Source organism: Boleophthalmus pectinirostris, unplaced genomic scaffold, assembly GCF_026225935.1.
Source record: "Boleophthalmus pectinirostris isolate CB_2022bp ecotype Guang Dong unplaced genomic scaffold, ASM2622593v1 HiC_scaffold_8, whole genome shotgun sequence".
NCBI lineage: Eukaryota > Metazoa > Chordata > Actinopteri > Gobiiformes > Gobiidae > Boleophthalmus > Boleophthalmus pectinirostris.
Genome location: NW_026571515.1, coordinates 38986284 through 39013188, shown reverse-complemented (window position 1 = coordinate 39013188; position 26905 = coordinate 38986284). Strand labels below are relative to the sequence as shown.

Here is a 26905-nt window from a genome sequence, read left to right as displayed (position 1 = left end):
TTTTAAATACTGGTTTAGTACAAAATATAAAAATATATGCATTATTTTCAATTGTAGGTATACGTAAAAAAAAAAAAAAAAAAAAAAAAAAAAGACTCACTAAAATTCTACCTTTTAAAATTTTAAAATAGGTGTTGCACAACAAATAGTTTTCAAGAAATAATACAACAACAAAAAAGAACATGATGCATAGTTGTATTAGTAGTTCAGGGTCCGCCACCTGCTTCTCTTCATGGAGATGTTTTTGGTTATTGCTTTGCCTGGAATGTATTAAAGTTATCTATGCTCATGGAGACAAACAAGTGAAGCCACCAGACCAAGTTACAGGTCAGATCTTTGGAGAGGCCTTCCTGCTCACATTAAGAATTAGGGCTGGGTATCATTAAGAAGTTGCCATACCTCGATACATAGACCACGATACGATACCTATCTCAATACAGTGAGCTTTCGATTCGATACAATATATTTCAAATTGATTCAATACAGTTCAATAACAGGAAAGGCTAAATTATGGCTGTGATACTGAAAGTCTTTGTTAAACCACTTTTTGTGCAAAGTTCATATGAAACACAAACATTTTAATCATCAAAACAGTGAAAATGTCAAATGTGTTGCATAAAAAAGTTTCCTTCCTCTGAACAAGCAACAAAACTGTAGCTGTAACAAAATAATTTAGTAAAATACTGTATACCTGAAAATACTCTTGGTGATATATCGATACAGCAGCCAACGATAACAATACTGTATCATCACATTAAGTGATAAGATATACCGATATTTCAATATTTTTGCACACCCCTATTAATTAATTAGATTAATTTATTCGGTAAGGTTAAAGGTACACCGTGGAACATTCCCCCAACCCTTGGCTGCAGCTCGCAGATCGAGAAGTCGTTCAACATGGGTGGAGGTCAACATTTGACCCCGCCTACTTTACCACCTAATACTCTGTCTGTCTGTTAGCAGCATTACGCAAAAACTACTGATTGGATTTATACGAAATTTTCAAAAAAGATGGACAATGACTCCTGGATGACCCCATTAACTTTGGCCAAAATCATTTTTTTGACCATAATTCTGTCATGTATCGTCCAATTTATACTCATTTGCCATTTTATGTATGTATGTTTGCATTTATTTTTCATTTATTTTCAATGAAGTCTTTACACTGAAGGGCACACAATGTGAATAAAATATAATTTCACGTGAATTAGGGGTGCTGTGAGATTGACTTATAGAATACAGCACTCATCTACCAGCCACCCAGAATGATCCTTATATTGCTATATGTTGATTGTTTATCATATGTAAGCATGCTTGGACTGAAATATACTTACAGAGACTGTTAATAGAACTGTTCTGAGAGGGGAAAAAAAACAAAGAAAACAGTTTGATTTTTGTTGTCTTCAGTGATCGTTTTCCAATAATAATAACCCACCGAATACTGCAGTGCACCTTTAAATATTGAACTTATACAGTCATTTAATTATTCAACTTTGTCAACAACGCATGATTTATTTAAACCAGTCCACATGGCCGCCCCAAACCCATCCCTCATTTTCATCTGTCACTGTCATTTTGTCCATGTCCCTTTGAGGAGGAGCGCTGTGTTTTTACTCCGGGACAGCAGCGTCTGCGAGCCGAGCGAGTGCAGCTCCAGACGGACTCACGGGCCTCCCGCTGAGCTCTGTTTTGTTTTGCACTCTCCATATTTAACCACAGACTCTGCACTGGCACCCACGAGGGAGCGCACCAGTCTGCCACCCACTGTGCATGCAGGATTTTAGGCAAACATTCAAATCTATGCATACACATAGCTATAGGGTGATGTACAGGGAAAGACGATACGAGTTTAACATGCACTATTTTATGCCCATGTTTATTGTTGCTTTGGCTGGAATTTTCCACAATATGGCATTAAATCTATACTGTATCTATTTTGCATTTACTAAATTAGAGGTGTTTTAATGCCCAGAAAATACAGGTTCATGGAGACTGCAGGTAAGCTGGCCAAAGTGGTTAAAAACAGGAGGCAGACGCAAAAATGTATTCTTCCTTGCACCATGAATTTGTGGAAAAAATTAAATAAGTTATAAAGGCAAAAGGAACAAAAATTAACGAAACAAAGGAAAACCCCTCATGCACATGGCTGCACTGGTGGTGACCCCAGACTGGTTGAACTGCTCCCAATTTATAGTTCCCAGACAGGAAGTACCTCCCCCTGGGTCAGTGCCACCAAACACAGCTCTTCTACAAACTTCGCCTGTTTAGAGGCTACGTTTCTAAGCCTAGACTGCAGGGCTTAATGCTTAATTCTGATTTTTCTTTGTGAAATCCGATGTTTTTGCGAGGTCGTTCACATTTCCAATTAAATGTGACTTGTATGTAACCTCCAGTGTGAACATTAAACGCCCCAAAAGTGTCCCGCATGCGCACTGGAGGACACGACCATGTCACCCGCAGAGAGCGTGCTCTGTGTTTACAGAAGTTGTCCAAACATGGACGCAGCATTGAGCACCTGGAGATTTTAAAGTTCCTCTCGTACCGGAGCCAGAACATGAACAACTTACTTATTTTAAGGAGGAGAAGGATGAGGTTTTTGGCCTTGGTGTTTTGTGGGGCAGTCCGTTGAAAGGAACGTGTGGATGCGGATATGTAGCCAAGAGTGGTGGGATAACGATGTGCTTCACTTCAGTGACACAGTTCATTAACAATTTTCATATGACGAGAAGAACGTTTGTGTGCATTTGTCGCTTGTTGATAATGTGTAGGTGGATGAATGCACTTTGGCTGTTCAGACTGAAGTTGCACGTCAAAAGATCGGATATGTATCGGTTTTAGGAGCACATATCCAAGTGTCCTGGGTCACATTTGAAAAAATCTGATCTGTGTCGTTCAGACTGTCATTAAAAGATCAGATACAGGTCACATATGGGCCAAAAATCGGATTTGGGTCACTTCAGGTTGCAGTGTGTACGTAGCCTAAGTGTGCTACTTAATTTTGTTCAAGTCCCCTTTAAATAACAGTCCTCAAAATAAACTAGAAAAACCATAAAAACAAAATCCATAAAACAAAAGAACTGAAACTGAGTCTTCCCTCCACATGGTCTAACCCAAAACCTTCCCCAGAGACTACAAATATGGCCGACCAAGGGCACGCCCCCTCTTTTGTCTCAGACCATGTGGAATAATAGGTGAGCTGGTAAGCTGTATGTAAGAAAATGAACAGATGTAACCAAATAAAATCTATTTAAAGTAACTGGTGTGAAGTGATTCACTTAACTAAACAAAGACTAAATAAAACAAACCCAGGATAGTCAAATGTGAGTAAATAGGGAAAAAGGCCCTCTTTATCACAGAGATAAATAGGTTTAATGCCATACTGTGGAACATTTCATACAAAGCAGTAACATCTCTAGCCAAGCAATTTACATACCTACACCAGAAATATTACATAATGCACATTTAACATTGTAATTAAATCTTTTTGAGGTGAGCAATTGAGGAAAAACAAGATATACAAGATATAAAATGTGCAAAATTAGAATTTAAATTTGTCTATAATTAAAATTGAAGAAACTCAAAATGGGCAACCAGTATGCTTTTTGGTTCATTTTACGGTTTATTCACTTTTGAGCTTAACTTGTACCTTTAACAAGACATTTACAGACACATTTTAGCAGATTTCTCCATTGCAAAAATACAAAATAAAAATAAAATTTGAATGTTGTTATCTTTAGAATCAGAATACATATAATTACACGATTTCTGGTACATTTTTAATACATTCAAAACCCCGGAGGCTCCCCATCTGATCTTTTATCTGAGCAGACTTTTTAATGTGGGGTACAGCTCTTTGTCCTTCTCCTCTCATTTCTAATAGATGCTCCGAGAGTCAAACATGTGGTCAATAATGTATGGCGTGTTCATATGGCGTTTCATGCTTGAATTCAAACATGGACTCTGTCGAAGTGTGGCCCTGTTTTACTCTTGTTTCTGCCCAGGACAATAGAGACAGTGTTTGATGTTGAAAATGTCCCTGTGTGTCCATAGGGTCACCGTGGAGTTTAGATTTCTACAAACATGTTTTGAAATGCATGTGATTCTTGAGTTTGTTAAGCCGTTCAGTCGCAGCCTAAATGAGTGTGATGAAAATGGGCACTGTGGAGTTTATCGTAGAGGTGCATTGTAACTTTTCGGGTGGAGGATTGGTCATATGTTTTTCTCCATGGTGATGTTATTGTTTTGTCTGGAGTGTTTCACAGTATATTTAATATTTCTGTCTTCATGGAGACCAAACCAAGTTAACAAGTTACAGCTCATACAGTATCTGTAGAGAGGCGAACCTGCTCAGTCAGAATGGATGTATTTTTGAGCTATAAAACCACTAGTGATTGAATAAATGTAAGATAGAGCTGTTTAATGTCATACTGTGGGACATTCCAAGCACAGCTGTGACATATTTATAGACACAAGCAGGTGACAGACCCAACCAAAAAGTTACATAGTGCACTAAAAGTCACAAACCTTAGTCTTTGCAAACCACCTGGGTTGCGACCCAGTTTTTGAGAAACAATGGTTTATTGGTCTCAAAATTTATATTTTTGGATCAGATTAACAGAGCAGAAATCCACAGAAATGTATTTAGTCCCCTGTAATATATACTGTATTTTTTTCTTTCTTTTTTCCTCGTAAGCAACCATATTTGTTTTGATACAGACCATGCATATCCCTGATTGGCTAATCCACCTGTCAATCACACTCATCTGAACTCAGGGAAATTCCCTGGTGACCAGACTCACATCTTCCAAAACTATTGAAGTGTGTATTCTGGATCCCAGACAACTATTTAATTTAATGTTTTATCCTTACACTTAAATCAAGTCCAAATTATAAATCAGATGTTACACCAGACAGTTACTCTATAATTACAATTGTAATAGTACTCTTAATTGAGTATATTTTTGGCCAGTCCTCCATTTCTGAACCAAAGCCTAGTGCCATAAAAGTTTTGGTTCCTCTTCTCACTGTGAGTAAGTCTACAAGAGACAAAAACTTTATGTTGAAAGTATTATATTATTTAAACATTTGTGTTTCTTGCACCTCTCTTTCAGATATGATTTAGTTTTTCTTTGTACTTCTACTTGAGTAATAGTATTTTGAAATTTCGGTTTGTCTTATCACTGTGAGAAAGCCTTATAGCTTTATGTTGACAGTATGAAATCATTTACACAGTTGTTTCTTGCACATCTCCTTCAGAAACAATTTCGTTTTTTGTTATACATCTACTTGTGTAATAGTATTTTGAAGTATAGTTACTCTTCCTTGAGTGTTTTTACAGCCAGTCTCCCACCTCTGACCGAAGCCCAGTGCCAGGGTGCCACAAAGCAGCTAAAGAATGCTCCGCTCTGCTCCCGTCATCCCACACTGAGGAAATGTGTCAGCGGGTTTTTCATTTTTACACAGCGCTCTCTCCCAAACACAAAAACAACATGACGGAGGCGTTTGGTGGTCTGAGCCGCAGTCGTAGGTCACACCCCAGTGTTTATGGTTCTCCTGCTCACACCGGACACTTCACTTCTCACTATAGGGTTAGCAAATAAAAATCCATACCCACATACTGACTGAAACCTGTACTGAAACTAGACATTTGAACTAGAGGCAATTTTTTAAAAGTAAAAAAAAAAAATGGGTAGAGTTGGATAAAGAACAGAAAATGTAAATGCAAGTGAAAGTACAGTTACGTAACTTAAAAACTTACTCAATTACCAAAGCACCAAAATTCTGTTCAAAGGGCCCTTTTAATGTTGTTTCCTCATCAAAAACATATCTGGAGTTGTGTTTTGTTACATTCACACATTTAACACACAAACCCTGCACATTGAGGTTGAGTTCTTTTCTCACTCTGTTCCACCTTGTGATGTCATGTGGTAATACTGTGTCATCAGAATCATTTGGATCATTTCAGCCCTGGAATTTAGCACAAATCAGCTTCCAAATATTGGTTCTGCTGATATCCTGATTGGACATATTGATGTAATAAGTCTATTTACTGATCATAATCGGCCTGGAAATTCCAGGAATGTTTGAACATTTATTTACACAAAACTGTTCTGTTGAGAGATAAATGACAACTACGCAGCACATTTGGATCAGTTTTTGTCTTATTTTATTTTTGTTTTAAAGAAATAAATGTCATCTCGGGGTCTTGTTCACGAGCGAGGGGAGGATGGAGCGTGTTGTTGACAGGCGGATCAGTGCAGCGTCGGCAGTGATGAGGTCGCTGTATCAGACCGTTGTGGTGAAGAGGGAGCTGAGCCGAAAGGCAAAGCTCTTGATCTACTGGTCAGTCTGTGTTCCTTCCTCACCTATGGTCATGAGCTTTGGGTAACGGCCGAAAGGACAAGATCGTGGATACAAGCCGTCGAAATGTGTTTCCTCTGCAGCTGTCAGAAGCTCGGAGTAGTAGCTAGGATACTCGGAATGCGGAGTCTGATAATCCCACTATAGATTTTTATGGGCTAAGGCCTCCAGGGTGGTGCAAGAGTGAGACAGACAGGTGGAACAGATGATATGCTGAGGAAGATGTTATTTTGATTGTGTTTTGAATAGTTATTTTGTGCTTCATGCACCCAAAATATAAATGCATGCAATGCAATGAATAAATGCATATGATGCAGATTTTAAGCTAAAGGCACTTGATCTGGCTGTTGAAGAAGGAAACTTCAACTGCTGCAGTGAGTCGATGGTGCGACGTTGGCAACGGCAGTGTGATGAACTAACTCAATGTAAAAAGACAACAAATGCTTTCAGAGGCAATAAAAGCAGATGGCCCAAACTTGAAAACGTTCTTGAAGACATGGACACATGAAAAAAAAAAAAAAAAAAAAAAAAAAATATATATATATATATATATATATATATATATATATATATATATATATATATATATATATATATATATATATAATTTTGATATGTAGTTGTTGCAGCTTATATTCAGTTGCGCTCAATAGTCTGGAAATTACAGTAGCTCTGTAGAAAATCATGTACAGAGTCTTGGTAATGGTATAGAAGATTATATTGGTACCAGGCTGTTTATGCAACTCTTCTAAACACTCTATAGTCTCTTAGTCCCACCATTGATTCCTTTATGACATTCAAAACCTCTGCACATTGGTAACACGCTCGTTCTGACACTGTTTGTCCCATAATGGCTTCTCTATCAGCTGAGCCTGGAGCTACGTTCAGCACAAGAAGTCCCTCATAGATTTCCTTTAATTGGCTGTGAAGCATTTGAACGCACTGGTCTGTCTTTGTTGGTGGATGGTACAGACTCAGGGCAGTAAACACAAGAGCGCTCTGTGTGGCTCCACTTTCACACTAAGCACATGTTTAAGTCCCATTAACTTTATAGGCCCGTAAATGCAGGTTCAACGCCCCATAGAAAACAAATAGGGAATTCAGCAGAAGTGGGCAGGAAACGGGCAAAACACTACGCTACGGTTTCAAAAGTAGAATCGAAAATCAGGCATTAATCGCTACGAAAGCAAGTATCGAAACTAGATACTCATTTGTGCAGGTATTGTCTTCTTGATTTTGGAGGCTGATGTCGAGTATCGAGTCTATTCGTTAGTATCGGAAGTTATTTTACTGACAAGCTTTGTGGTTTAGGTTTTAAAAGTAGGATTCTGTTCAAAGTTTTTGGCATTTGGGTATCATTAAGAAGTTGTCCATACAATACATATCTCGATACATATGCCACGATAAGATACGTTTTTCCTTCCAGTGCACTTTCGATTCAGTATGATTCGATACGATACATTTAAAACTGATTTGCTACGGTTCAGTGAAAACCAAAGGCTAAATTATGGCTGTGAGTCTACTAAGTCCACTAAGTTTGTGCAAAGTTAAAATGAAAAACACCCATTTTACTCAAAACTGTGTAGCTCTTACTCACACCTGAACAAAAGTTTTGCTACGTTTTTTTCAAAGACTACGGTAATAAATATTCAAATCCTTGTACCTGTTGTAGATCTAAATGGCATTATTGTAGAATAGAATCTGTTTTTACTCAAACTTGTGTAGATAAGTAACATTTACTTGCTCAATTCAGGGCAATCGGTTTCCTGGATTTTTTCAAGTAAGATCTACGTATCAGATTTGACAGTGTATAGAGCCTGACTCCAAAGTCACTCCTTTAACCTTTAGCATCGCGAGCTTCATTTGAGTGGAGCTGAACACTGTGGGTGACGTCACAGTCACTTAGTCCACTTCTTTATACAGTCTATGCTGAAAACAGTTGAGCGTTCCACCATACACATGCATGTAGAACACCCCCAGTGTACCCATATGGAAAAAAACTGAAAAAAAAAAAAAAAAGAATTGACCACTGTCTTTGTAGTAAATCTTTATATAAGGTTAATATGTGTCATGTGTGGTTTACTCCTGAAAGTGACTCCTTTTGCATTTTTCTCATGCAACTATATTATGAAAAACTAGTAAAGATAAAGTGAACATTTTGCATGACATTTGCAGGTATTCTGCATGGTGAACTACATTTTCTTTGTATGTTCCATGTAATGTTTGTATTCTTTAATTATATGTTACAGAATAAACTAGAAAAGCACTCAGAGAGCGCAGACCTCCGCCAAGGACTACCCCCATTTTTTATCTAAATTGCGATAAAATCAGTCTTCTGGATCAGTTCCGGATCAGCCTTTGGAATATGAAAGAGGATCCCATTGTCCATCCCTGAGTCAGATTTCATGGGGTTTGGTCAATAATTAACCCAAGATATTGAGAAACACAATTTTTGGCCCCATTTACCTCAATGTTAACTAAAATTTCAAAGTGATCCACAATCCAGGATTTCTTCTGGATCACCCCCAAAATGAAATCAGTTCTTCCTTTTCACATTTCCAACAAATCCTGAAAATTTCATCAAAATCGGTCCATAACTTTTTGAGTTATGTTGCTAACAGACAAACAAACAAACAAACAAACAAACAAACAGACAAACAGACAAACAGACAAACAGACAAACGCCGGCAAAAACATAACCTCCTTGGTGGAGGTAACAAACAGAGTCTGAAGGGGGATTTGAAGCCAGGTCTCCCATGTGGAAGTCCAGTGATTTACCAATTGAGCAAACCTGCTGCTGATTCCAGAGGGAACAACAGCAGATGTTGAGGACAGTTACAAGTACTTTGGTATTTGTAACTGATATGTCCTCTTGTCAGTTGAGGCATGTGAAAAAACATAAGTGTGTAGCTTCTTTTTGGAATATTACAAGTCAGTATAGAACCTTTGTAATAATTAGGATTTTGCAGAGTAAAAATATTTTTGTAGCATGTATATTCACTGTGAGATCAGTGGAAGATGTTTTTTAAGGTTGTAATGCAATATTTGCATTACTGTGTTTACCCCCATACTGACCAACACACACACACACACACACACACACACACACACACACACACACACATAGACACACACACACATGCACACACACACACACACGCACACACACACACACACACACACACACACACACTGTGATCATTTTCTTTCTCACTCTCATACACACACAACACAGCAATCGAGTTTAAGGAAACAATCATCATTTCACTTGTTTTTCTCTGATTCTGTGGTAAAAATGACCTTTGTCCAACACTTGTGAGGACATTGTGTGTGGGATTAGTGTCACATTCAGCTCTTGCAGGTTACAAAGTTTTATATGTTTCATGCTGCACATATTTACCAAAGATCTTGTAAGTGTTTTCACTGTCATATACAAATCTTTTAACATGTTCAGATGGTGTATATTTGTCTCTACCTTTTCCATATGGGTAATGTCATTGCAAAGTATCAATGAAGAATCCCATATATTTCAGGACATGTTTATACAGCTCTGAACTACACGGTCAACATTAGAAGGTCTTATATTGTCTTCCACAGAGGACTTTTGTTCAATTATTACATCTTTCACAACACTCAGATTGTGACTATTTCTATTCGTTTTTTCTCACTATTCCCAGACTCATTCATTTCATTTCTGTGGGTGATTTTCAGAGACCTGTGACGTATTAAACTCTACTTTTAGATTTGACATTTACGCTCGGGCTTGTATTACGCTTCTACAGAGTCTGTGCTGTCATTTTGTACCAAACCCAAAATCCTCCACACCTCTCTTCTCGCTCCTCTCATCCTTCACTTCGTCCCGGTCTCTTTTTCTCTTCGTCTATGTTTTTCTCCTCCTCGTCTCCTTCTTCCTGTCTAATTCTCTTCACTCCTCTCTCCTCTTTCTCTCCATCCTCCCATCTCCCTGTTTCCCTTTTCTCCTCTCCACTCCTTCTCTCTCCTCCCTCTCTCCTTTTCTTCCTTTTGCTCCCTCTTCCAACGCCACTCCTCTCCTTCTCTCTCCCCTCTCTCCTGTGGCTCTTCCCTCTCTCACCTTCCCCATCTCCTCTACCTCTCTCAATCTCTATGTTCCTCCTCTTCTTTTTCCCTCCTTCTATCTCTCTCACCCACCTCTCCTCCCTCGCTCTTTTTCTTCCTTTCTCTCTCTCTTCTCTCTCCTCCGGCTCTTCCTTCTCTCACCTCCCCCATTTCCCCTATCGCTCTCAACCTCTCTGTCCTCCCTTTTCTCCTCTTCTACTGTATCTTTCCTTCTTCCCCCTCTCCTCCCTCTCTGCTTTCTCTCTCTCTCTCTTTCTCTTACCTCTTCTAACGCCACTCCACTCCTTCTCTCTCCTCTTTCTCTCCACTCCCTCATCTATCTCTCTCTTCCCTCTCTCATCTGTCAACCTCTCTGTCCTCCCTTTTCTCTTCTTCTCTTTCCTTCCTTCTCCTTCTTTTCATCCTTTCTCTCTCTCTCTCCCCTCTTCCAACGCCACTATACTCCTTTTCTCTCTTCTTTCTCTCCACACCCTCATCTATCTCTCTTCTCTCTTCTCTCTCTCCACCAACTCATCTATCTCTCTCAACCTCTCTGTCCTTCCTTTCCTCCCTCCTTCTGTCTCTCTAACCCCCCTCTCCTCCATCGCTCCTTTTCTTCCTTTTCTCTCTCTCTCTCTCTTACCTCTTCTAACGCCGCTCCACTCCTCCTCTCTTCTCTCTCTCCTCCGGCTCTTCCTTTTCCCCATCTCCTCTGTCTCTTTCAGCCTCTTTGTCCTCCCTTTCCTCCTCTTCTCTTTCCCTCCTTCTATCTCTCGAACCCCGTCTCCTCCCTCTCTCCTTTTCTTGCTTTCTCTGTCTCTCTCTTCCTTCTTCCAACGCCACTCCATTCCTTCTCTCTCGTCTTTCCCTCCACTCCCTCATCTATCTCTCTCCTCTCTTCTCTCTCTCATCTCCCCTATCTTCTCTACCTCTCTCTCAACCCCTCTATTCCTCCTCTTTCTCTCCTTCTATCTCTCTAAACCTCCTCTCTTCCCTCATTCCTCGTCTTCCTTTCGCTCTCTCTCTTTTCCCTCTTCCAACGCCACTCCACTCCTTCGCTCTCATCTCTCTCCTCCAACACTTCCCTCTGTCATCCTCCCCATCTTCTCCATCTCTCTCATCCTCTCTGTTCCTCCTCTTCTCCTTCCCTCCTTCTATCCCAGTAAACCCCCTCTCTTCCCTTTCTCCTTTACTTTCACTCTCTCTTTCCTCTTCCATCAACACCACTCCACTCCTTCTCCGCCTCTGTCAGTCTCTCTCTCTTTTTCACTCTTTTGCTCCCTCTACTAATTTTCTAATCCCCTGTCTCGCTCTCTCTCTCTCTTTTTGTCTGTCCTCTCTTTCTCTTCTCCTTCTCTCCCGGTCTTCCTCTTCTCTCTCCTCCCCCTCCTCTCTCCTCTTTCCATCTTCTCCTCCTCCCTCGCTCCATTGACCTATTTAGCAGCAGCAGCAGCAGCAGCAGTGAGGAGATGTGCTCTGAAAGCTGAAGGGCGCTCAGTGTAAGAGACAGATGAAAGAGACAAAGACGGGGACGGAGACACAGACAGACACAGAGACAGACACAGAGACAGATGAAGAGACAGATGAAGAGACAGACACGGGGACAGACACAGAGACAAACACAGAGACGGACACAGGGACAGGGGCAGAGACAGAGGCAAAGACAGAGACAGAAACGGAGACGGGGACAAAGACAGAGGCGGGGACGAAGACAGGGACAGAGACAGACACAGATACAGGCAGACACAGGGACAGACACAGAGACAGACACAGAGACAGACACAGAGACAGACACAGGGACAGACACAGACAGACACAGAGACAGACACAGGGACAGACACAGGGACAGACACGGAGACAGACACGGAGACAGACACAGAGACAGACACAGAGACAGACACAGAGACAGAACAGAACGGAGACGGGGACAAAGACAGAGGCGGGGACGAAGACAGGACAGAGACAGACACAGATACAGGCAGACAGGGACAGGACACAGACAGACACAGGGACAGACACAGACAGAGACAGACACAGACAGACAGAGACAGACACGGGACAGACACAGAGACAGACACGGAGACAGACACAGACAGACAGAGACAGACACAGAGACAGACACAGACAGACACAGAGACAGACACAGAGACAGACACAGGGACAGACACAGAGACAGACACAGAGACAGACACAGGGACAGACACAGGAGACAGACACAGAGACAGACAGACACAGGACAGACACGGGACAGACACAGAGACAGACACAGAGACAGACACAGACAGACACAGAGACAGACAGACACAGAGACAGACACAGAGACAGACACACAGGGACAGACACAGAGACAGACACAGACAGACACAGAGACAGACACAGACAGACACAGGGACAGACACAGAGACAGACAGAGACAGACAGACACAGGGACACAGACACAGAGACAGACACAGAGACAGACACAGAGACAGACAGACAGAGACAGACAGAGAGACAGACAGACAGGGACAGACACAGAGACAGACACAGACAGACACAGAGACAGACACAGACAGACAGACACAGAGACAGACACAGAGACAGACACACAGAGGACAGACACAGAGACAGACACAGGGACAGACACAGACAGACAGACACAGAGACACAGACAGACACAGGGACAGACACAGAGACAGAGACAGACAGAGACAGACAGACAGACAGACAGAGACACAGGGACAGACACAGAGACAGACACAGAGACAGACACAGGGACAGACACAGAAACGGAGACGGGGACAAAGACAGAGACAGACGTAGAGACGTAGAGACAGACGTGGAGACAGAGACAGACGTAGAGACAGACGTAGAGACAGACGTAGAGACAGACGTAGAGACAGAGGCAGGGACAGTGACACAAAAGCCACGATACTATACATACCTCGATACAAAACCATGATACGATACATACCTCGATACTTAGGCCATGATACAATACATACCTTGATACTTACGTCACAATACAGTACATTTCTCGATACGTAGGCCACGATACGATACATACCTCGATACGTAGACGTTGATACGATACATACCTCGATACAAAGCCTCTGTGAAGGAGGGGCATCTCTGTAAATAGTGTAAATATTGTAAATATTGTAGTGTAAATAGTATGTGTATGTAATGTCAATACTTTTTATGTAAATAGCACGAGGTGTGAACGTGAATCCAGTCTGTTAAAAATTAAATCTCCATCTCTCTCTCTATATATATTCTCTTTCCATCTCTCCATTTCTCCCTCTCTCTGTCTTCATCTCTCTCTCATCTCTTTCTTTCTCTTTGTGTCTCTCTCCATCTCACTAGCTTCTCTTTCTCTCCTCCATTTCTCTTTCTCTCTGTCTCTGTCTCTATCTTTCTCTGTCTCTTTCTCTCTCTCTATCTTCTCTTTCCATCTCCATTTCTCTCTCTCTCTGTCTCCATCTCTCTCATATCTCTCTCTCGCTCAATCTCTCTCCATCTCTCCTGCTACCTTCTCTTTCCCTCTCTCCATTTCTCTCTCTCTCTCTGTGTCTGTCTCTGTCCTTTTTAGTCGTCTCTCTCTCTCCACTGGGACATTGCAAATCTTAATTAAAACTCTTGAATTCTCTGCAAACCATTTCAGACGAACTAGTTTTGTTTTTCACATTGTCAACTACAGCGTCTTTTACACTTTTTTGTCCAATCCAAATGAAACACTCATAACTGGAGATTTGAATGTCATCTTTTCTTTTTGTGTCTTTTCAGATTCTGTTTGACCAGGCCCAGCGCTCCATCAAACAGCAGCTACACAACTTCATAAAAGAGTGAGTATTTGAATATTTGAGTATTTGAGTGAGGTTTGCCGCAAAAAATCAACACAGGTTAAATATTTAGAGCAGGTGGAAGGAAACATAACACAGATTTTACCTCCCAGACCTGTTTGGAGCTGTGAAATATTCAAGAAAGAACAGTCCTTTTGGAACAGATCTAAGTAGCTGTGGAAAACCTCAGTCGACTCCTGCTGCATAAGAATCTATGGAAGAGAGTGAAGCATGTTTACTCAAGTTATTACAGATTTTGAAGAACAAACAACACTTTCACATAGTATTATTTTTATAGGAAATAATTAGTAAAAATGTATCAATTTCAGTCATACAGAAATGATTGTTTTTGGTTGTATTATAAGAGTAGAAATATTCTGAAAACGCCTGAATTTCTGTGCAAACCAGTGCTTATAACTCGTTTTTAGATATTTCCAGAAGGACAAATTTTGTTGACCCTTCCAGACCGACGAATATCGTATATGATACCTGGGAATATGTTTGAAACCGTGCAGAACTTTCCAACCATAAAAGACAGAAACTTACTTTTGTTTCATTGAAAAGCTGACAGTTGCAGCTTTCCATCCAAATTTGATTGGCCCAAACTTTGCCAAAGAGTGTAGTGAGTCAAGATGGTCGACTGCTCTGAGCGTCTGTGTTCGTAACCATTGAAAAAGTCGCTCTAAGTGCAGTTATTTGTCAAATAAATGGCAACTCTTGGTCAGCGTAATTGCGTAACCCTTGCTATTTTTATTTGAAAGGTTTATTTCAGACAAAATGTACAAATCCAAATGTAATAAACCCCATGGAAATGCAGGAAGTGTGTGTTTATGTTTTGAGGCAATAAGGATATTTTTTAGTTTACTTACAGACTTGATATTTTGCACTTTTGTAACTAAGGCAAATGTATGTAAATTAAGCATTTTTTATGTCCAAAAATTTGTTTATACATGTTTGTTGTGTGTTTTGTGTGAAAGAGTGTGAATTTTATTTTCCGCTTTTTTTTTTTTTTTTTTCATTTGTATTTCTTTTTTTTTTTTCATTTGTATTTCTGGTCCTGTATTTTTTATTAAAGCCATATGACATGACTACAGCAGCAGATTGTGAAATAACACGTTGTACTGAAAAAAAGGATGTTTAACACTTCATTAGGGTAAAAGGGGGAGTTTTAAATGCTAAATTAAGAAAACAATCCAGGTGAAGACAAATGTCCTAAAATTGCCCTTCGGTCTGGAAGAGTTAAAGACACAGTCTGTAACTTTTTAGCCAAAATAAAAGTATTGTTTTTCATGATTACACTTATTACACTGAAAGACGTCCTTACTCTGAGCAGGCTTGCATCTTTTGTAGACCACGGCCTTAACCGGTCTTTTTCTGTTTTGCAGTGATGTGCGTAAGTTCAAAGAGACAAAGAAGCATTTTGACCGAGTGAGGGAGGACATGGAGATCGCTCAGGTGAAGAACGCCCAGGCTCCCAGGACCAAACCTCACGAGGTGGAGGAGGCCACCAGCGCCCTCTGCCTCAGCCGCAAGTACTACAGACACCTCGCCCTGGACTACGTGCTGCAGGTCAGACCATCCCACACTGTCAAAAGTTTAGACACAGCAGCTCATTCAGTGTTTTTTACTTGTTTTTAGTCACTGCTTTCTACATTTTAGAGACATACAAAAGGCATCAAATATATGAAGCAATATATAAGGAATTATCTAACAAAGAAAGGATTGAAAGGATAACGTCACAAAATATTTTTCGACAAAGCAAAGAGTGGCAACTTTGAGGGTTTGAATATAAAATACAGATTAGACTAACATACACTGTGCAGAGAACAAATATGTACAAAGCTGTTTAAAATGTTATGGAGTAGTAGGTTCAGGGTTCCCTTGGTCATGGAACTCATAGAAATTGAAAATGTAATTTTCCAGGTCTAAAAAAGTCATGCAATTCTGTAAATTGAAAGTTTTGGAAAAGTCATGGAATTTTAGTATCTCTTTCACACAACTCCAGCGTTCTGTTAAGTTCTCATTAGGCTGTTATGATTATTTCCACATGGATGCACGTTTTGTTTAAAAGAGATGACAATAAATGCACTGACAGGATTTTAAATATTTAAAAATCTATAATCTCAAACCATAAGGTGAGTGGAAAGAGTTAACATTTCATGTTTAACCCTAAAAGTCTGATCAATTCTACACATGTAGGTGCTGTAAAGTCATGAAAAATTCACTTTAGATCATGAAAAAGTCATGGAAAAGTTTTGAAAATTTGTCACTGAAATAGAGTGGGAACCCTGTAAATTAATTCTGTCGTACATTCAGATTTTTAAAATATATTTTCAAAGGTACGAGGTATGTAACTTTTTGGTGGGAAGTTTGGTGGGAGATGTGACACCACGAGTCTCCAACTTTTTTCCTCCGACAAGCTACTTTTACAAAACAAAAATACCAGAGAGATACTCATTTTAGTGGTTGCAAAAAAAAATAGTTAATAGAAGAGCCACAGTAAGCCTTAGATGGAGTGCAGATAGATGAATTTGAAACAGAAACCATTGTCCGTTTATTAGTGCACAAAGTTAGGCATCAAAATTATGCATTATTATTAGACATTTACAATAATAAGCATTTTATTCATCAAATTTACTTGAGCTACTTTGGAGACATAGACCCATAGACAGTTTATTTATTTATTCTTTTTTCAGGGTATTTTTGAACATTAAAATTCAGTAACGAAGTAAATGCAACACAGATGGGCCTGGTCAAGCAGAAGTAAACAGCAAGGCCAAAAATTCAAGTTAATGCATCTGATATAAAAATGTATTGAACAGATACATATGTACTCTAGTTTATGAAACTGTTGACCTTTTTTCTGTACCATTTTTGGTTCTAAAGTTCCATATGTTTTAAACAGACCATGTATGAAACATGGAACTAAAATTATTTCCCAAATTTCAAAGACCTGCAAATCATGTCAATAAATGGATGTATTTCATCATATCTTGTGTTATTCCATCTTTGAACTGTTGATGAAGGTACAGGATTTAAAAAAAAAAAAAGTATTTAAAATGATACAAATTTGCTTGGAAGGACTGACATATTTTATAGAAATAGTTTCCTTTCATTTTGAAGTAATATTAAAGTATTCAGAAGAAAAAAACTGACAAATTATGTAAAATCCTGCTTGAACAATTTTCCCTCCGTTACTTTTCCCTTCGTTACCATGACCTTTCCTAATAAAAAAAATCTCATGACTCAAAAAGTAAGAGGTTTTTCAACCTAATCTTGTACCATATGGTAGAAAACTATATGAAGCAAATATTCAAACCAGTTTGTTAAGGATATGGAAGTGAGAACCAAGAGTTATCACTGTTTGGATTTATTGCCCAAAAAGTGCTGCATATTTCATTCCCTCCGTTACCAACATGAGTTTTTTAATTTTTTGTCAACAACTTGAAAGAATATCACAGGTTTAACTTGACCCTGTTGGAGTGTAACTCTTTCCTACATTCTGATACTTTACTTATTTCAATAGTCCCTCTAGTGTCTGAATAAGAGACATTTGAATGTCAAAAATCTGCCCCTGTTTCCCTCCGTTACCACTTGACCAGACCCAGATACACTGCATTTCTTATAACCCCTCTGTCTTTGTTACAGTCTTTTGGTGTGTGTTTTAAGAATGTGTCCAGATAATTATTAGAATATTTGACATATATTTAAATTTTGAAATGGTCACAATGATTCTGTCGTAGAATAAAATCCTGCGGTGTAAAAACAGAGTGAAAAAGGTGCGGGACAGTATCCGTTCTCCTTCCTCTTGACCTCTCTGGAAGTTCAGCTCTTCTTCAATGTTTAAACCTGACATCTTTTTACATGACAAAGATTTAAATATTTGGACAGCAGTGAAAAGTGTCCCCTGCGTGACTCTGTAGCCTCACCCCCCCCTCCTCCCTCTCTTTCACCTCCTCCTCCCTCTCTTTCACCTCCTCCTCTCTCCTCATGTCTCCTCAGTGTGACGCATTCTCTTAAACCAACCGCTCTTACCCACAATGCCCCTGGGTTCACGACCTCTGATTACTTTTGACGGGCTTGTCTCTCTGTCCCTTCTGACTCCTGTCTACTCTTTTTTTATCTTGTCGCTTTATTTGGCTTTCTATATTAATGTATTCTCTCCCTCTCCTTTTTCCATCTCTCTCTCTCTATCTTCTCCTTCCCTCTCTCCATTTCTCTCTCTCTCTCTCTCTTTTCATCCATCTCTCTCTCCATCTCTCTCTCTCTCCATCTCTCTCTGTCTCTCTCTCATCTCTCTTTCTCCATCTCTCTCTCCATCTCTCTCTATCTTCTCCTTCCCTCTCTCCATTTCTATCTGTTTCCATCTCTCTCTCTCTTCATCCATCTCTCTCTTTCTCCTCCTTTCCCCCTCTCTCATGTCTCCCTCTCTCTTTCCATCTCTCTTTCCCTCTTTCCATCCATCATCCATCTCTCTCTCTCTTGCTCCTTCTTTACCGCCTCTTTCTCTCTCATGTCTCCCTCTCTCTCTCATCCCCCTGTCTCTCTCCCTCTTTCTCTCCATCTCACTCTCTTTCTCCTAGTTTTCCCCCTCTCTCTCATCTCTCCCTCTCTCTCTCTCTCCATCTCTCTCTATGTTCTCTTTCCCTCTCTTCATTTCTCTCCCTCTGTCTCCCTCTTGCCCTCTCTCCCTCTTTCTCTCCATCTCTCTCTTTCTCCTCCTTTTCTGCCTCTCTCTCATCTCTCTCTGTCCATCTCTCTGTCCTTCTCTTCCCCCATCTCTCCCTCTTCCTCTTCTTTCTTTCCATCTTTCTTCCTCTTTCCATCCATCTCTCTCTTTCTTCTCCTTTTCTGCCGCTCTCTCTCCATCTCATCTCCCTCTCCATCTCCATCTCTCTCTTTCTCCCCCTTCTCCCCCTCTCTCTCATCTCCTCCTCTCTCTCTCTCTTTCTCTCTCTCTCCCTTCTCTTTCCCTCTCTCCATTTCTCTCTCTGTCTCCATCTTTCTCTTCATGTCTCTTCCTCTTTCCATCCATCTCTCTCTCTTTCCATCCTTTTGCCCCTCTCTTATCTCTCCATCTTTCTCTCCATCTCGTCTCTCTCCATCTCTCTCTCCCTCTTGCCATCAACCCCCCCTTTCTCTCTCTCTCTCGTTCTCGTCTCAGTCGGTCACATCTCGTTTGTTTTTTCTCCTGATTGTGGAGCGAGCTCTTAAACGCACCACAGAACCTCAGACAAATGAACATCACTTCATATTTACTACGTCTAAAATGAAAAAGTAGAACGGGTCTGTCTTCTCTCATTCATAAATCTATCTCCCGTTCACTTATATAAACAGGTCATTCACTTTCACTTACGCAATCTGTTTTAAAATTCTACTCTACATACACGAGGAAATACTTTGTACCCTCCATTTGTCCAAAACTCTTTACATCAAAATGTTCTGTTCTTCTCGGCTCCACTAGAGGGAGCCACTTCAACATTCCTCTACTGGTATAATGTTTATAACAAGTGTAACGTTTTATTTTCCTCCACAGATAAACGTGCTCCAGGCCAAGAAGAAGTTTGAAATCCTAGATGCAGTGAGTTTTTTTTTTACTTCAAAGTGTGATTTTTTTTTATTTTTATTCACTTAATATAAAAAATTGACCATTCTGCATTGACCATTCTGCATCAAAATGTCATAGGTGGGCACTACTCCATCGCTTTTTATTTACTTGAATGTGACTTTTTGTTAATATTCTGTACTTCTCTGAGTAGTTTTCAGACATACTTTTACTCTCCTAACATCACTCTAGTAGTAGTTATTATAAAAGTTCATGTTTCAAGGGGCTGAATTACTTTTACTATTACTTTGACTATTATTTCTTATCTGCTCTTTTCTTTCTTTACAGATGTTGTCATTTATGAACGCGCAGTATTCACTCTTCCAACAAGGCTACAACCTGCTGGACGAGATCGACCCCTACATGAAGAAACTGGCTGCAGAGGTCAGTGCGAATGTTGTCATGATACAAACACTGTTGGGCAAGTTACTTCAAAACTGTAATGTGTTATTTATGACTTGTTACTTCTGACTTGTTATTTATGACTTGTTACTGTCACACGGTGGCTGAGTGGCTAGCACTATGAAAGTGTGTGTGTGTGTGTGTGTGTGTGTGTGTGTGTGTGTGTGTGTGTGTGTGTGTGTGTGTGTGTGTGTGTGTGAGTGATGGTGGTGGTCGGAGGGACCGATGGCGCTGATTGGCATGGCAGCCGCACTTCTGTCAGTGTGCCCCAGGGCAGCTGTGGCTACAATAGTAGCTCACCATCACCAGGGAATAGAGTGAATGAATAATGCTGAATAATGCTGTGTAAAGTGTCTTTGGGGACAGAAAATGTCTGTGAAAAGCACTATAGAAATAAAGATTTACTTACTTACATAACACGACTACTGCAGTACTTTTAAGATACTCTCACCAAAATAACAGTGAAAAAAAGCTGAACTTTTGCTCTGTATATGAACTGAACCAGTACTAAACCAGGACTAAACCAGGACTAAAACAGGACTAAACTAGGACTAAACCAGAACTGAACCAGGTCTAAACCAGAACTAAACAAGGTCTAAACCAGGACTAAACTAATATTAAACCAGAGCTGAACCAGGACTGAACTAGGTCTAAACCAGAACTAAACCAGGTTTAAACCAGGTCTAAACCAGGACTGAACCAGGACTAAACCAGGTCTAAACCAGGTTTAAACCAGGTCTAAACCAGGTCTAAACCAGGGCTAAACCAGGACTGAACCAGGAACTGAACCAGAGCTGAACCAGGACTAAACCAGGACTAAACCAGGTCTAAAGCAGGTCTAAACCAGGACTAATCTTGGACTGCTCCGGTTCTTTCGCTCGTGATCACGGTCTATGTGGGCACACCTCTGCCGTTTCACCGCTGCTGATATCGTGGTGATTTTAGGGAACTTGTTTGAAGAAAAACGAAAAAACCCACCACTTCAATCCAAGTAAAAAAAAAACATTATAATGCACGTTAGTAATAAAGCAAAGCATTACAGTAATTTGTTACTTTTATAACACGTTACTCCCAACACTGGATACAAATATTTCAAACTTTATTTCGATACTAAGGAATAGACTCGATACTCAATTCCGATACCACAATAATAATAAAAAAACTCTCTTTATTTAGACAGTAGAATGTCATTTTCAACTTGAAATCATAGTACATAGTAATATCGATTTGTATCTGATTTTCGATACTTTTGACAACCCTACTTCCCTGTGTTACATCTCTTAAACTCCCGACATCTCCAGTTATGTAAACGTTTTGAACCCTGTGTGTTAGTCACGATTGGCTGCACCGAGAGGGAACTATCAATACAACATTACCTAACTCTGACCCAGTGTTCAGCTACATGTGTTGGCTTCGCTGGCGTGAAAGGCTGGAGTGAAATATGGCAGAGCGTGTATTCAGTTATATTCAGTGTGTTTTTTCTGTTTTTGTGCTCTGACTTTTAGTTGGATCAGCTCGTGATTGATTCGGCCATGGAAAAGAGGGAAATGGAGCATAAACACGCCACTATTCAGCAGAGGGTGAGTATTGGATCACGTACACTTCTGGACTTTGGGGGATTTTTACAGGTCCTATATTACACAAAATTGATTCTTGTGAGCTTTGAGTCATGTTATAATACCCTTACTTCCTGAAATACTTACCAGGACTTGTGTTTTGTTTCATTCCCGCATGTTTCAGTAATCCTGGTGTATTAGTCTTTCCACAGCTCCATAGAACTCAGCCTAAATATTAGTGTCGTAGTACCGGTCTTGGTCTCATCTCGGACTCAACCATATTTGGACTCGGTCTTGTCTCGGTCTTGAAGGAGCTTGGGCTTGGTCTTATCTTGGTCTTGAGGTCTGACACTCAACAAGTGATAAAATGGAGATGGATTTATTAAAACTATTGATATAAATGTGCCAAAATAACTGTAAAATACAAATAAATGTCAAAAATGACAAAGATGGTCTTGATTTTGTCTCGATGGGCTGTGGTTTCAGTCTTGTCTTTGCCTCGGCTTTTAAAAGTCTCACTCTTGAAGGCGCTTGGGCTCGGTCTTGTCTCGGTCTTGAGGTCTGACACTTGAGGAGTGATAAAATGGAGATAGATTTATAAAAACATTGATATATATGTGCCAAAATAACTAATGTCAAAAATTCTCTGTCTTGTCGCCTTCAATGTCTCAGTCTTGAAGGCGCTTGTCAGAAATGGTCTTGATTTGGTCTCGATGGGCCATGGTCTTAGTCTTGTCTCGGCTTCGGCTTTTAAAAGTCTCGGTCTTGTCTCTGTCTTAAAGGCACTTGGACTCGGTCTTATCTCGGTCTCGAGGTCTGACATTCAACGAGTGATAAAAAGGAGATAGATTTATTTAAAAAAACTATATATATGTGCCAAATAAACTGTAAAATACAAATAAATGTCAAAAATTACAAAGATGGTCTCAGTTTGGTCTCGATGGGTCGTGGTCTCGGGTCTTGTCTCGACCTCAGCTTTTAAAAGTCTTGAAAGCGCTTGGACTCAGTCTTGTCTCAGTCTCGAAGGCACTTGAACTCAGTCTTGTCTCGGTCTTGAAGGTGCTTGGACTCAGTCTTGTCTCACTCTTGAAGGACGCTTGGGCTTGGTCTTATCTCGGTTTTGAGGTCTGACACTTGACGAATGATAAAATGGACATAAATTTATTAAAAACATTGACATAAATGTGCCAAAATAACTGTAAAATACACACACATGTCATAAATTACAAAGATGGTCTTGATTTGGTTTCGATGGGCCGTTGTCTTGGTCTTGTCTCGGTTTTGTCTTGGTCTTGAAGGCGCTTGGACTAGGTCTCGGTCTTGGACTCAAATGATAAAATCGAGATAGATTTATAAAAAAAATAAAAAACACTGAAAAATAACTATAAAATACAAATAAATGTCAAAAATGACAAGGATGATCTCAATTTGGTCTCGATGGGCTGTGGTCTCGGTCTTGTCTCAGTCCCAGCCTTTCAGAGTGTCGGTCTTGTCTCGGTCTCGACCCTCAGAGGTCTTGATCTCGTCCTGGTCTTGGGACCCTGTGGTCTCGGACTGGTCTTGGCCTCGATTCGTGCGGTCTTGACTACAACACTAGTCAATATTCAGGGTTTGTGTGAATGAAACAAAACACAACTCCAGGTCTGTTTTTGATGAGGAAACAACATTATAACATAGATCAGAAAACAATATATGGGCCTTTAAAACTAAGTAAAATATAATGTATCTTTAGCATATGTTTTAGCATAGTTTTAGGTGCTATGTGTAGTTGTTTGGTGGAAGGACTTCTACTTTCCATGGAGATGTTATTTCTGTGCCTGGAATGTTCCACACTGCGGCATTAAACCTGCTTATGTTACACTAATTCAGTAACACATTTGTACGCCTAAAAAAAGAACATTCTGAAAAACATCTGACTTGTAACTTGGCAAGATGGATGGAGTAACTTGGCAAGATGGATGAGTTTAATGCCGTAATGTGGAAGATTACAGGAAAAGGAATTGGTAAAGCAAGGAGAGTTTATTTCTACAGCACAATTTGTACACAAAGTAAATGAAAATACTTAACAGAATAAGAAAGACATTAAAATCACATCCCCATGAAGCGAAACATGTGGTGGATCTGCACTCAGAAGGTTACTTAGTACAGCTTACTTTCATGTAGTTATGTTTTACTTTACCACTTTAGCATACTCTAAATCACATTTACCTCAGTGGAGTTTAAGATGGCTACAACTGAAAAACGGCACAACTTTCTGTAAAAATGATTACGTATTTTCTGGACTATAAGTCACTCCGGAGTATAAGTCACACCAGCCAAAAAATGTGTAATGAAGAATAAAAAAACATATATAAGTAGCACCGGACTATAAGTCACACTTTTTGGGGAAATGTATTTTATAAAATCAGAGACCAGGACCCAACATTTCATCTTGAAAGGCAAGTTCTAGTAAAAACAACAGAACAGAGAACAACAGACTGAACAGGTGTTAATATGTTAACGTCACATATGAACAGTTCTTCAGATAATTATAGCATAAACAACAGAACATAAGTTTACCAAACTCATGATCTCACTCCAAATCACTAAATCCATTGAATTCTTTATCCTCTGTGTCACTTCTGTGCGACCTCCAGAGATAAACCATAGATCCATGATGTAAACAGAGCGTCACTTCCTCTTCTGTGTCGCTGTCGTCAGACTCAACATCAGTTCCAGTTAGAATTATTCTGGCCTTTCTGAATCCCGACAGGATGGTTTCTGTTGTCACTGAAGTTCAGGCTTTGTCGATTCATCCAGTGACTTCCAGGAAAGTTACATTGCACATCTGCCCGGTTCTCGTGAAGCTGTGTTCTCCATCCCCGCTTTCCACCAGTCCCTCACAAGTTTCTCGCTCACTTTAAACTTTCTTTCTGCTGCTCGATTACTGTTTTCAGCTGCATGTTTCGCCATTTGCAGCTGGACAGAGATTTTTCTACAGGAGATATGCACAGTAGAGTGAAGTGACAGTGGTACAGGAGTAAAATTAGTACCAGATACAGACACAAGAGTCTAGAGCCTCTCGTGGCTGTCAGTCTGAAAATTTTAATATATAAGTCACAGAAAACACCCAAGCCATGAAAAAAGTGCAACTTACAGTCCAGAAAATGCGGTTATGCTGAAGTGTGCATCTGCTATTGCGATACTTTATTTTGTTCGGTATTTTACATTACTTAGTACAATATTCCGCCCCTGTGTGTGGAAGTGTTTAATGAATCTCTGTGGAGAGCCGCGGTCAGTGATTAAAACAGTAACCCAGGCTTAAAGAGGTTTTCTCAGCTGATCCTAAGCCTGTTGTTGTCTGCTGCAGAGGATTTAACAGGTTTATCTGATCCTGCACAGGGCGCTTTTAATGCTGACTTCTACTTATTCCTTATTACTTAGTGTTCCCATTGTTTGACCTGCGCATATGTGCTGCAATAAGTGACTTAAAGTGGACATATGCTTCTGCTGGATCCAGTCATGCACGCAAAATTATGCATATCACAGTACTAGCTCTTGCATCATTCATATTACCATGACCTTAATGTACTGGAATAATTGAGAAACATGTTTGCAACTGTCAGTATATGTTAATAATCTTGCTTTACTAGTGATTTTCTTATTATGAAATTTAAGTGAAATAAGTGAAATTTGGCCCTGGTTTAGCTTTTGGTTAAGTTTTGATTATAATACGAATTTGGACTGAAAATAAACAAGTATTTGTGTTTAAAGGTCCCATATTATAACATTTTCTTTTGTATGTTATAGATCAGGGATGGAAAGAAACAGAAAATGCACACCAAAATTCTTGTAGAGCTGCAAATGCAAGGAGCAGCCAGACAAAAGTGAAAAACTGCATAGCACATTCAGATGGCCAATATCCAAAAGTTTTGTTTTTTTTTAAATTCAAAATAACGTTTCAGCAAAAAAAAGCCTTCATCAGATATTTTTTCTTGCTTTGGACCACAGCACAGCATAGATCAGGGGTGGGCAATTATTTTTTTCATGGGGCCACATGAGAAACAGAAAATATTGTGGAGGGCCAAAATGCTTAACTCAGTTCTGCATAATATTAATTGTATTTCAGTAAATATCATTGTTTTGATAAGATTGTTATGACTAAGTAATGAAAAAGTGAGGTTGCCTTACAAAAAATATAATAAAAAAAAAACACTAAACACTCTAAAATAAAAGCAATGCAACTTCAGTCCATGTATGAGGTAAAATTCTAAAATATGTTTATTTTGTAATTCCAAATGATCTTAAACGGGTCGATCAGAGTCAACCAAAGGGCCGTATGTGGCTCTAGAGCTGTGAAATGCCCAGGTCTGTTATAGATCCTCATCAAAAACATACTTCACACACATAAAACCTGCATATTTAGACTGAGTTCTTCTATCAAACTGAAAACACATTAATACAGGAATTCTTGCCAATCTCTACTGAAGTAAAGGTAAAAGGAGCTTTTAAAGAGACAGTTCAGATATTTGGACATAGGGCCTCATTTCCTAGTGAGTCAGAGTGTTGGAGACGTGTGGAGACACTTTTTAAAATATTCCATCCAGTCCTTGTATTTGCAGAGGTCGCTGGTGCTAGGCTAGTGCATGTTAATGGCCATAGTTATCCTGCCACTAAAAACAGTCTTACCCACTCCACAAAACACCCAAAACAAATCTATTATTACACCAGACTGTCCATGTAAATGTCTGTGTTGATAGAATAATGTTTGAAATAAAACTAACCTTGCATTGCATGAATCATCTCATGTTGAGGGACTATTTTCTCATATATCAGTCCGCCGCTGCCAACTTTCTATCAGGAAGTACAACTCACTGCTGCTGCTCAGACATAAATCCTTCAAATGCAAGGTTGGTTTTACTTCTAAAATTATTCAAACATTCACATGGACAGTCTGGTGTAATAATAGATTTGCTTCGGGTGTTTTGTGGAGTGGGTAAGACTGTTTTTAGTGGCAGGATAACTATGGCCATTGACATGCACTAGCCTAGCACCAGCGACCTCTGCAAATACAAGGACTGGATGAAATATTTTTAAAAGTG

The 26905-nt window shown here is 39.7% G+C and overlaps 1 protein-coding gene across 1 annotated transcript in view; it reads left to right on the top strand.

Annotated features, from left to right (window-relative positions):
- The window catches only part of acap3a (ArfGAP with coiled-coil, ankyrin repeat and PH domains 3a), a 177660-nt gene that overhangs the window by 101958 nt on the left and 48797 nt on the right, over positions 1-26905 (top strand). The window contains 5 exon segments of the mRNA XM_020922243.2: positions 14206-14264; positions 15647-15830; positions 19798-19842; positions 20155-20250; positions 21774-21848. Coding sequence (XP_020777902.2) covers positions 14206-14264; positions 15647-15830; positions 19798-19842; positions 20155-20250; positions 21774-21848 — 459 coding nt within the window.